The sequence below is a fragment of the Capra hircus genome, chromosome 5 (genome assembly GCF_001704415.2).
Source record: "Capra hircus breed San Clemente chromosome 5, ASM170441v1, whole genome shotgun sequence".
NCBI lineage: Eukaryota > Metazoa > Chordata > Mammalia > Artiodactyla > Bovidae > Capra > Capra hircus.
This window is the reverse complement of record NC_030812.1, coordinates 80,951,649-80,964,425: the sequence shown is the minus strand read 5'-3', so window position 1 is coordinate 80,964,425 and position 12,777 is coordinate 80,951,649. Positions and strand designations below refer to the sequence as shown.

At 39.7% G+C, this 12,777-nt stretch overlaps 1 protein-coding gene across 1 annotated transcript in view; it reads left to right on the top strand.

The window, feature by feature from the left end:
• SMCO2 (single-pass membrane protein with coiled-coil domains 2) overlaps positions 1-12,777 on the top strand; it is an 85,236-nt gene that overhangs the window by 64,378 nt on the left and 8,081 nt on the right. Inside the window, exon 5 of the mRNA XM_013964094.2 lies at positions 7,390-7,484. Coding sequence (XP_013819548.2) covers positions 7,390-7,484 — 95 coding nt within the window. The remainder of the gene's footprint in view (positions 1-7,389; positions 7,485-12,777) is intronic.

The window sequence follows — 12,777 nt, the reverse complement described above, 5'->3', positions numbered from 1 at the left end:
CTCTGTCCGTACAGCTCTGCCTATTCTAGAATGTCACCGCAGTGGAATTACATAGCATGCACCCTTTTGAGTCAACCATCTTTCCTCAGTATAAAGAATGTAATTTGAGATTCATCCATGTTGTACACATCCATAATTTGTTCCTTTTTGCTGCTGAACAGTATTCCCTTATATAAATATGCTACAATTTATTCCTTCACTAACTGAGGCATGTTAGATTGTTTTTAGCAATCATTAACAAGGACACTTTAAACATCCACTTGGGTCTACCCTGGTGGCTCAGTAGTGAAGAATCTGCCTGCCAGTGCCAGGGGTGTGGCTTCAATCTCCGGGTAGGGAGATCCCCTTTAGATGGACCTGGCAACCCGCTCCAGAAGCTGGCCTGGATAATCCCAGGGACAGAGGAGCCTGTCCTTTAGTGGGCTGCGGTTTATATGATCTCAAAAGAGTTGGACACGACTTAGCAACTAAAACAGCAACAACAATACCACACGACCATGGTTACCGTAGCTTTATATTAAGTCTCTAAATTAGGTAGTGAGTGTTATTCAGTTTTGTTCTATTTTTTTTCTAAGTCAAATACTAATTTTTATTATCTGATTTTATTCTTTTTCTTCTTTGAATTAAAATTTTATCTTATGTTGGAGTAGAGTTGATTAACAACACTGTGTTAGTTTCAGTTCAATTCAGTTCAGTCACTCAGTCATGTCTGACTCTTTATGACCACGGGGACTGCAGCATGCCAGGCTTCCCTGTCCATCACCAATTCCCACAGCTTGCTCAAACTCATGTCCATTGAGTCACTGATGCCATCCAACAATCTTATCCTCTGTCTTCCCCTTCTCCTCCTGCCTTCAATCTTTCCCAGCATCAGGGTCTTTACCAGGAGTCAGTTCTTTGCATCAGGTGGCCAAAGTATTGGACATTCAGCTTCAGCATCAGTCCTACCAATGACTATTTAGGACTGATTTCCTTTAGGACTGACTGGTTGGATCTCCTTGCAGTCCAAGGGACTCTCAAGAGTCTTTTCCGACACCACAGTTCAAAAGCATCAATTCTTCAGGGCTCATCTTTCTTTAGAGTCCAAGTCTCACATCCATACATGACTACAGTAAAAACCATAGCTTTGACTAGATAGACCTTTGTCAGCAAAGCAATGTCTCTGCTTTTTAATATGTTGTCTATGTTGGTCATTCATTTTCTTCCAAGGAGCAAGCATCTTTTAATGCCATGCCTACAGTCACCACCTGCAGTGATTTTGAGTCCCCCAAAATAAAGTCTGACACTGTTTCCATTGTTTCCTCATGTGTTTGCTAGGAAATGATGGACCAGATGCCATGATCTTCGTTTTCTGAATGTTGACTTTAAGCCAGTTTTTTCACCCTCCTCTTTCACTTTCATCAAGAAGCTCTTTAGTTCCTCTTCACTTTCTGCCATAAGGGTGGTATCAACTGCATATCTGAGGTTATTGATATTTCTCCTGGCAATCTTCATTCTGGTTTGTGTTTTATCCAGCCTGGCATTTTGCATGATGTACTCTGCCTTAAAGTTAAATAAGCAAGGTGGCAATATACAGCCTTGACGTACTCCTTTTCAGATTTAGAACCAGTTCATTGCTCTGGCTCTTGTTCTAACTGTTGCTTCTTGACTTGTATACAGATTTCTCAAGAGGCAGCTAAGGTGGTCTGGTATTCCCATCTCTTGAAGAATTTTCCACAGTTTATTGTGATCCACACAGTCAAAGGCTTTGGCGTAGTCAATAAAGCAGAAGTACATGTTTTTCTGGAACTCTCTTGCTGTTTTGATGATCCAACAGATGTTGGCAATTTGATCTCTGGTTCCTCGGCCTTTTCTAAAACCAGCTTGAACATCTGGAAGGTTACAGTTCACATACTGTTGAAGCCTGGCTTGGCAACTTTTGAGTATAACTTTGCTAGCGTCTGAGATGAGTGCAATTGTGCAGTAGTTTGAACATTCTTTGACATTGCCTTTCTTTGCGATTGGAATGAAAACTGACCTTTTCCAGTCCTGTGGCCACTGCTGAGTTTTCCAAATCTGCTGGCATATTGAGTGCAGCATGTTCATAGCATCATCTTTTAGGATTTGAACTAGCTCAACTGGAATTCTATCACCTCCACTAGATTTGTTCATAGTGATGCTTCCTAAGGCCTGCTTGACTTCACATTTCAGGATGTCTGGCTCTAGGTGAGTGATCATACCATTGTGGTTATCTGGGTAATGAAGATCTTTTTTGTATTGTTCTGTGTATTCTTGCCGCTTCTTAATATCTTCTGTTTCTGTTAGTTCTATACCATTTATTGTACCCATCTTTGCATGAAATCTTCCCTTGGTATCTAGTTTTCTTGAAGAGATTTCTAGTCTTTCCCATTCTATTGTTTTCCTCTATCTTTTGCCTTTAACACTAAGGAAGGCTTTCTTATCTCTCTTTGCCTTTATTTGGAACTATGCATTCAGATGAGCATTATCTTTCCTTTTCTCCTTTGCCTTTTGTATCTCTTCTTTTCTCCGCTATTTGGAAGGCCTCATCAGACAACAATTTTTCCTTTTTGCATTTCCTTTTCTTGGGTATGGTCTTGATCACTGCCTCCTGTACAATGTCGCAGACCTGTATCCATAGTTCTTCAGGCATTCTATCAGATCTAATTCCTTGAATCTATTTGTCATTTCCACTGTATAATCATCAAGAATTTGATTTAGGTCATGCCTAAATGGGGAAACAGTGGAAACAGTGTCAGACTTTATTTGGGGGGGCTCCAAAATCACTGCAGATGGTGACTGCAGCCATGAAATTAAAAGATGCTTACTCCTTGGAAGGAAAGTTATGACCAATCTAGAAAGCGTATTGAAAAGCAGAGACATTACTTTGCCAACAAAGGTCCATCTAGTCAAGGTTATGGTTTTTCCAGTGGTCATGTATGGATGTGAAAGTTGGAGTGTAAAGAAAGCTGAGTACTGAAGAATTGATGCTTTTGAACTGTGGTGTTGTAGAAGACTCTTGAGAGTCCCTCAGACTCCAAGGAGATCCAACCAATCCATTCTAAAGGAGATCAGTCCTGGGTGTTCTTTGGAAGGAATGATGCTGAAGCTGAAACTCCAATACTTTGGCCGGCTCATGTGAAGAGTCGACTCATTGGAAAAGACCCTGATGCTGGGAGGGATTGGTGGCAGGAGGAGAAGGGGATGACAGAGGGTGAGATGGCTGGATGGCATCACCGACTTGATGGATATGAGTTTGGGTGAGCTCCTGGAGTTGGTAATGGACAGGGAGGCCTGGCGTGCTGCAATTCATGGGGTCGCAAAGAGTCGGACACGACTGAGTGACTGAACTGAACTGAACTGAATGGTCTAGTGGTTTTCCTTACTTTCTTCAATTTAAGTCTAAATTTGGCAATAAGGAGTTCAAGATCTGATCCACAGATTTTGTTTGCTGACTGTATAGAGCTTTTCCATCTTTGGCTGCAAAGAATATAATCAATCTGATTTTGATATTGACCATCTGGTAATGTCCGTGTGTAGAGTCTTCTCTTGTGTTGTTGCTATGACCAGTGCATTTTCTTGGCAAAACTCTGTTAGCCTTTGCCCTGCTTCATTTTGGACTCCAAGACCAAACTTGCCTGTTAGTTCCCTATGATGAACAGGACATCTTTTTTGAGTGTTAGTTGTAGGTCTTGTAGGTCTTCATAGAACTGTTCAACTTCAACTTCTTCAGCATTAGTGGTTGGGGCATAGGCTTGGATTATTGTGATATTGAATGGTTTGCCTTGGAAACAAACAGAGATCTTTCTGTCATTTTTGAGATTGCACCCAAGTACTGCATTTTGGTGGAGAAGGAAATGGCAACCCACTCCAGTGTTCTTGCTTGGAGAATCCTAGGGACGGGGGAGCCTGGTGGGCTGCCATCTATGGGGTCGCACAGAGTCGGACACGACTGAAGCGACTTAGCAGCAGCAGCAGCAACTGCATTTGGACTCTTTTGTTGACTATGAGGGCCATTCCATTTGTTCTAAGGAAATGGAGTAATGTGAAGAGTTGACTCATTGGAAAAGACTCTGATGCTGGGAGGGATTGGGGGCAGGAGGAGAAGGGGATGACAGAGGATGAGATGGCTGGATGGCATCACTGACTCGACAGACGTGAGTCTGAGTGAACTCCGGGAGTTGGTGATGGACAGGGAGGCCTGGCGTGCTGCAATTCATGGGGTCACAAAGAGTCGGACACGACTGAGTGACTGAACTGAACCGAATTGAACTGAACTATTTGTTATTAGTTAATAACTAATTATTAGCTATTATTAGTTAAGAGTATTAATGTGTGTCAGTTTCAGGTGTGTAGCAAAGTGATTTAGTTATACATATACACCCCACTCCAGTACTCTTGCCTGGAAAATCCCATGGGTGGAGGAGCCTGGTAGGCTGCAGTCCATGGGATCGCTAAGAGTCAGACACGACTGAGTGACTTCACTTTTGCTTTTCACTTTCATGCATTGGAGAAGGAAATGGCAACCCACTCCAGTGTTCTTGCCTGGAGAATCCCAGGGATGCAGAAGCCTGGCGGGCTGCCGTCTATGGGGTCACACAGAGTCAGACACGACTGAAACGACTTGGGGGTGGCAGCATACATGTATCTAGGGGGCTACCTCAGTGGCTCAGTGGTAAAGAATCCATCTGCAATGCAGGAGGTGTGGATTCGATCCCTGGGTAGGGAGGATCCCATGGAGGAGAAAATGGCAACCCACTCCAGTACTCTCGCTTGGAGAATCCCATGGACAGAGGAACCTGGCCAGCTACAGCCAATAGGGTCGCAAAAAGTCGGACAGGACTGAAACGACTTGGCATACAGGCACACGTACATGTATCTATTCTTTCTCAAATTCTTTCCCCATTTAGGTTATTACGGAATATTGAGCAGAGCTCCCTGTTATAGTAGGTCATTAATTTTTGTTTTAATTTTTCAAAATTGTTTTAGCTATTCCATTTTTTCTTGTCTGCTTTTCCATGTAGATTTTACAATCAACCTGTCAATCTTGATGTGATTTTGATTGAAACTACCATTAATTCATAGATATATTTGGGAATAATTAATATTTTAGCAATATCAACTCTTCGGATTCATGAATAGAGTATTTCTCTCTATTTAGGTCTTTGATTTCTTTCATCAGTGTTGTGGAGTGTTCAGTGTACAGATATTTCACATTTTTTTAGATTTATATCTATTTCATGTTTTTGGTTCTGTTATAAATGGTACTTTAAAATTTTCAGTTTCTTATTGTTCAGTTTAGTTCAGTTCAATTCAGTTGCTCAGTTGTGTCTGACTCTTTGTGACCATGAATCGCAGCATGCCAGGCCTCTCTGTCCATCACTAACTCCCGGATGTTACCCAAACTCATGTCCATCAAGTCGGTGATGACATCAGCCATCTTATCCTCTGTCATCCCCTTCTCCTCCTGCCCCCAATCCCTCCCAGCATCAGAGTCTTTTCCAATGAGTCAACACTTCACATGAGGTGGCCAAAGTACTGGAGTATCAGCTTCAGCATAAGTCCTTTCAATGAACACCCAGGACTGATCTCCTTTAGGATGGACTGATTGGATCTCCTTGCAGTCCAAGGGACTCTCAAGAGTCTTCTCCAACACCATAGTTCAAAGCATCGATTCTTTGGTGCTCAGCTTTCTTCACAGTCCAACTCTCACATCCATACATGACCACTGGAGAAACCATAGCCTTGACTAGACGGACCTTTGTCTCTGCTTTTGAATATGCTATCTAGGTTGGTCATAACTTTCCTTCCAAGGAGTAAGCGCCTTTTAATTTCATGGCTGCAATCACCATCTGCAGTGATTTTGGAGCCCCCCAAAATTATTGTTAATAGCTAGTACAATGAAATACAGCTAATATTTTGTATTTGACTTTCCATTGTGACCTTGCTAAGCTCATTTATTATTTTTAATAGTCTTTACAGATTATTTGAAATTTTTCACATAGATAATTATGTCAGCAAATAGAGACAGCTTTCTATCTTCCTTTCCAATCTGTATTCCTTTCACTTTCTTTTGTTGCCTTATATTGGCTAGAACTTCTAGTGTGATGTTGAATAGGAGTGACAGCAGATAGCAGATGTACTTACTTAGTTCTCAGTCTTACAGGAAGAGCAAGAGCATTAAGTGTGATAATATCTGGGCTTTTGTTTGTTTGTTTTAAAATTTCTCTTTCTCAGATTGAGAAGATTTCTTCTATTTATAGTTTACTGAGTTTTTTTAATCAGGAATGATACTGAATTTTTTCAATAGCTTTTGCTGCAACTGGGATTAATCATGTTTTTTGTTCATTTATAAATCTCTTGATATGGTGAATTATAATGATTGATTTTTGAATGCTGAACCAGCCTTAAATTCCCAGAATAAATACCACCTGGTCATATTATCCTTTTTATTTGTTGTTGAATTCAGCTTACTAAAATGGATCTTTAATATGTATGTTAATGAGAGATATTGACCTGTGTTTTGCTTTTTTGTAATGTCTAGTGTTAGTATCAGAATTATGTTTGGTATCAAAAAAACCTTATATTTAGTATCATAGAAAAAATTGGGATGCTTTTGTACAGTTATCTGTTTTCTGGATGAGTTTGTGTAAAACTGGCATAATTTCTTTCTTAACTGTTTAGTTGAATTCACCAGTGAAGCCATATTGCCTGGAGATTTCACCATGGCAAGATTTTAACTACAAATTTAATTTTTTTTAATGATATAGTATAGGATCAAAGGGCTGCACAGGCTACCTAGCTCTTGAGTATATTTCAGTAGTAGAATGTATGTTTTAAGGAACTTGCCTTTTTCCTCTAAATTATCTAATTTATTGGCATAAAATTATTAATAATATTTTCTTATATATTTTTGGAAATAATTGCAAATTCACAGGAATTTTCAAAGAAACATATAGCATAACCACATGCACCCTTCCTTCAACCTTCAGAATCGTAGCATCTTGTCCAACACAAAACCAATGAGTTGGTACTTTACCAATGATACCAATGGTATCATTAAAACCAAGAAATGGATATTGGTATTAATATTAATGACAGAGCTCATTCAGACCTTACCAGTTATAAGTGCATTTTACATTTCTGCTTCTATATCCAGTTAGGACTACACTTCTTTACAATTATCTAGATAGCTTAGTATGTTTTTTACTTTCTTGAACTGCATTTATGACTTCCCATTACAACACAATTACCACCCAAGAGTCCCCCTTATATAGAAATAGGATTTCATTTTTGAAAGGTCAGAAACGATCTTTCAAGATCAAAAAGGATTATCCACTGGGGATTTTTCTTCAGCCACGGAACTAAGTCCCTCTCTTGGTCTGTTTGCAGCTTATTAAGTGAGGTTATATCCCTGGAGGGCCAAATTGAAAAGCTGGAATCACACCAGGACCTTGACTCTGATCAGGGGGTAAACATGGAGGTAAGCTGAAGGCTTGGGAAAAAAATGGGGAGGTTGTGGGGACTCTGTAACCTCTTCCCACACCATCTGTTGTTTAACATGTCATAACAAGAATTATTTCAAATCCTGAAAGATGATGCTGTGAAAGCGCTGCACTCAATATGTCAACAAATTTGGAAAACTCAGCAGTGGCCGCAGGACTGGAAAAGGTCAGTTTTCATTCCAATTCCAAAGAAAGGCAATGCCAAAGAATGCACAAACTACCGCACAATTGCACTCATCTCACACGCTAGTAAAGTAATGCTCAAAATTCTCCAAGCCAGGCTTCAGCAATACATGAACTGTGACCTTCCAGATGTTCAAGCTGGTTTTAGAAAAGGCAGAGGAACCAGAGATCAAATTGCCAACATCTGCTGGATCATGGAAAAAGCAAGAGAGTTCCAGAAAAACATTTATTTCTGTTTTATTGACTATGCCAAAGCCTTTGACTGTGTGGATCACAATAAACTGTGGAAAATTCTTTAAGAGATGGGAATACCAGACCACCTGACCTGCCTCTTGAGAAACCTATATGCAGGCCAGGAAGCAACAGTTAGAACTGGACATGGAACAACAGACTGGTTTCAAATAGGAAAAGGAATATGTCAAGGCTGTATATTGTCACCCTGCTTATTTAACTTCTATGCAGAGTACATCATGAGAAATGCAGGGCTGGAAAAAGCACAAGCTGGAATCACGATTGCTGGGAGAAGTGTCAATAACCTCAGATATGCAGATGACACCACCCTTATGGAAGAAAGTGAAGAGGAACTAAAAAGCTTCTTGATGAAAGTGAAAGAGGAGAGTGAAAAAATGGCTTAAAGCTCAACATTCAAAAAATGAAGATCATGGCATCTGGTCCCATCACTTCATGGGCCATAGATGGGGAAACAGTGGAAACAGTGTCAGACTTTATTTTTTTAGGCTCCAAAATCACTGTAGATGATGATTGCAGCCATGAAATTAAAAGATGCTTACTCCTTGAAAGGAAAGTCATAACCAACCTAGATGGCATATTGAAAAGCAGAGACATTACTTTGGCAACAAAGGTCCATCTAGTCAAGGCTATGGTTTTTCCAGTGGTCACATATGGATGTGAGAGTTGGACTGTGAAGAATGCTGAGCACTGAAGAACTGATGCTTTTGAACTGTGGTGTTGGAGAAGACTCTTGAGAGTCCCTTGGACTGCAAGAAGATCCAATCAGTCCATCCTAAAGGAGATCAGTCCTGGGTGTTCATTGGCAGCATTGATGTTGAACCTGAAACTAAAATGCTTTGGCCACCTCAGGCGAACAGTTGACTCATTGGAAAAGACCCTGATGCTGGGAGGGATTGGGGGCAGGAGGAGAAGGGGCCGACAGAGGATGAGATGGCTGATGTCATCACCGACTCAATGGACATGAGTTTGAGTAAACTCCGGGAGTTGGTGATGGACAGGGAGGCCTGGCGTGCTGCAATTCATAGGGTCGCAAAGAGTCAGACATGAATGAGCGAGTGAACTGAACTGAACTGAACAAGAATTAAAGGGATTTCCCTGTCAGTCTGGTGATTAAGACTCTAAGCCTCTACTGTAGAGGACACAGGTTTGATCCCTGGTATGCTGGATCTGGTGGTCAGTTATGAGCACATTTTGCCTGGGTACCACCATTTCTATTCTCTAACAACACAAAAAAAAGCTAGACTTTTCTGTTCTACCTAGAAACTCGGTCAAATTTGGCAGGTTTTCATCTTGAAGCCACTTAAAATAATGGAGAGTCCCTTGAGAGAAAAGTTCTCATCTTAATATCTGTATCCCAACACCTACCAGTACAGAGAAAAACATGAAATATATATTTGTGAAGAACTGCATCCTTAGAACACAAGAGACAGATTTGTGTTTGTCTTTCACGCCTTCATGAAGAATTCTTATGTCAGTTTTCACAATATCTAAAGCTTTCTTATTGCTTTTGTCTCCTTGCATTTCTTAGAGATTCTTTTCTGAGAAAGGTTTACTTTTCCCTTCTTAAGAGTCATAAAATATTAGAAAAGTAGTGACCAACTTTGGATAATAAATAACTTTCAGAGCCCTGGCTGGTAGTTTTTCTTCTCTAATAAACTTCAGGCATTTGAAGAACAGTCTCTAAAAATGGAGAAAATCTGTGTCTAACTACATTTTTTTTTTACTGAAATTGCCAGCTTCTGCTTCAGTTCAAGCCAAATTTAAATTAAGTAGGATTTCGAAAGAAAGAGAAAAATGCCTCTTTTATAGTAGGAAGTAATATTTGTTTAGACCTCTCACATATTAAAAGCCATGTACAGATTTTTCAACAAGGGAAAAAACGGCTTTAACTATGGCTTAGTGCAAAATTTTGACGTAGCAACTTCATTTTGTGCTAGTTGGAAAGTCAGCTTTTTTTTTTTTTCAATATCTAGGGCTTTGGAAATTGAAAACTATGAAGAAAGGGAAGAGGACAAAGGCCAAGAAACATTTTTCCCCTTAAAAAATTTCCTCCAAAAGTCAGAAAATACAGAAATGTGGGTTTACCCGAGGAAAGGACAGGGAGGGATGGATATCAAAAGAATGAAGAGAGAAAAAAAGCACAGATTCAAATGACAGTGAGATTAAAAAGACAAATCAACGTGGGCTTGGGATAATACGAAAAGGGAAAAGAATCCAAAAAGGAATGGATATGTGTATGACTGAATCATTTTGCTGTACACCTGAAACTAACACAACATTGTAAATCAACTATACTCTAGTATAAGATATTTAAAAATAACCTAGAAACATAAATAAATAAATAAAATTAAACAGACATATTTTGCAAATGTAAAAAAAAAATTTAAAAAGAAGGCATCATGAATATGTTAAGTGAAAGTGAAGTCGCACAGTCATGTGCGACTCTTTGTGACCCCATAGACTGTAGCCTACCAGGCTCCTCCATCCATGGGATTTTCCAGGCAAGAGTAGTGGAGTGTGTTGCCATTTCCTTCTTCAGAGTATCTTCCCGACCCAGGGATCGAACCATGATCTCCTGCATTGTAGGCAGACGCTTTACCGTCTGAGCCACCAGGGAAGGCCTGAATATGTTAAAGGGAAACATTATATATCCTGGAAATATACAGCTTTGTATATACTCTAAAAATATGGGCACAGACTTGAAAACTAGAAACAGCCCAAATATGCACCAACTGGTGAGTGGATAAACTGTGGTATGTACTAAATAATGGAATGTTATTCAGAGATTAAAAAGATTTCTTAATCACTCAACAACATATCTAAATCTCCAGTGCATGAGGCTAAGTGAAAGAAGCCAGACTTGGAAGATTACATACTTCATGATCCCATTTCTGAAAAAGGCAAAACCATAGTAATGAAAAATAGACTAGTGGTCACTGGCTACAGTGGGGAAAGGCTGGATAAAGGAACTCAAAGCAGTTTGGGGTGTGATGGAAACATTCCATATCTTGCTGTAGGGCTGCAGTGGCGATTGCATACCAGTGACATACAGTGCATACAGTGATGCTTCTAAAAGATAAGTTTCACGCTATGTGAATTATACCTCAGTAAACGTGACTTTAAAAATTGACACAACTCTGTCCTAAGACTAAAGACTGATGGAAAAGGCTGTGTAAAAACAACTGCAGTAATATAACAAGTAAGGGGCTTTAAATACAGTTGTTACAGAAGCAAAGTCCTAAGAACGGCTTTAGGTTTACTCTGGTGAATGAAAAAGTGAAAGTGAAGTGCAAGTCACTCAGTTGTGTCCAACTCTTTGGGACCCATGGGATTCTCCAGGCCAGAATACTGGAATGGGTACCCTTTCCATTCTCCATGGGATCTGCCCAACCCAGGGATCAAACCCAGGTCTCCCACATTGAAGGCAGATTCTTTACCAGCTAAGCCACAAGGGAAGCCCAAGCATACTGGAGTGGGTAGCCTATCCCTTCTCCAGGGGATCTTCCCGACCCAGGAATTGGACTGGGGTCTCCTGCATCACAGGAAGATTCTTTACCAAGTGAGCTATTGTTAGAAAAAACTATAGGAAAAGCAACGTGTGGGAAAGTTCAAGGAGAAGTAAATTAATAAGTAGTATCATATGTATTGAACTTGCCTGTTGCTCAAGTGGTAAAGAACCTGCCTGTGATGCAGGGACCAAGGTTTAGTCCCTGGGTTGGGAAGATCCTCTGGAGAAGGGAATAGCAATCTACTCCAGTATTCTTGCCTGGAGAACTCAACGGACAGAGAAACCTGGAGGGCTATAGTTCACAGGATCGCAAAGAGTCGGACTGAATGACTAACACACACACATCACACGTATTGGCTCATTTATTTCTCATGAATAAATGGAATGACTCAAAGCATGAAAGGGGGAGGAGGGGGAAATTGGTGAAAGTATTTAAACACACACAACATCAGAAACAAATTTATGAGAACTTTAAGCTGAAGAAAGGACTTTGAAGTAGCCTGATGTTGAGTCCACAAAGCTTTCTGAAATATCTGTATGAAAATAACTTTCATCCTGAGACTGACTCCTATCTCAGTTACCTTTGGTACAATTATCTTTGATAATTACTGTGTGAAGATATTTACTAGGGCGCTGCGTAAAATGTGATTATTATCTCACAGCTCCTTTTTAAATAATTAAATCACACAACTCAGGGGTTGGTGATGAATGAACTTGGAAAAAAAAAGAAGGTGTAGATTATCCATTTTCTATAGGCAGTTTGAGGGTAAACACTCTTATTGCTTGTATCCAACAAGCATAATGCCTAACTTCATGGCCACTTACATAGGATGTGGCTAATGACATATTTTTGATTTGATTTAATGTTGATTTTACAGATCAGCATCCAGAACTGGATGCAAGAAAACCCAGCTTCTATTAAATTTCAGACTATTTGATCACAAATGAGCATTCTTCTAAAAAATTGCCATTTGTTCTTTTTCAGTTTCACACATCATTCATTACAACTTTTGTTCTATACTCTTTTGTTTTAAAGGAGAAGATCATGGAAATTAAAAAGCAAATAGGAGAAATGGATAACAATTTTGTCAAGGTAATGATAAAATGTCTTTAAGGAAGAGAAATAGTTCTGCAAAGAAATCTCAAATTTTAGTGAATGGAATTCAAAATTCAACGAAAGAGACTCAGAATTTTAGACCTAGAAGGGAACTTACTATTATTTATACCCATATTTCCACATGAAAAGAGTCTTGTGCTTGCTGTCTAATTAAAAAATATTACAGTACTGATGAACTTATTTTCAGGGCAGGAGTAGAGACACGGCCATAGAGA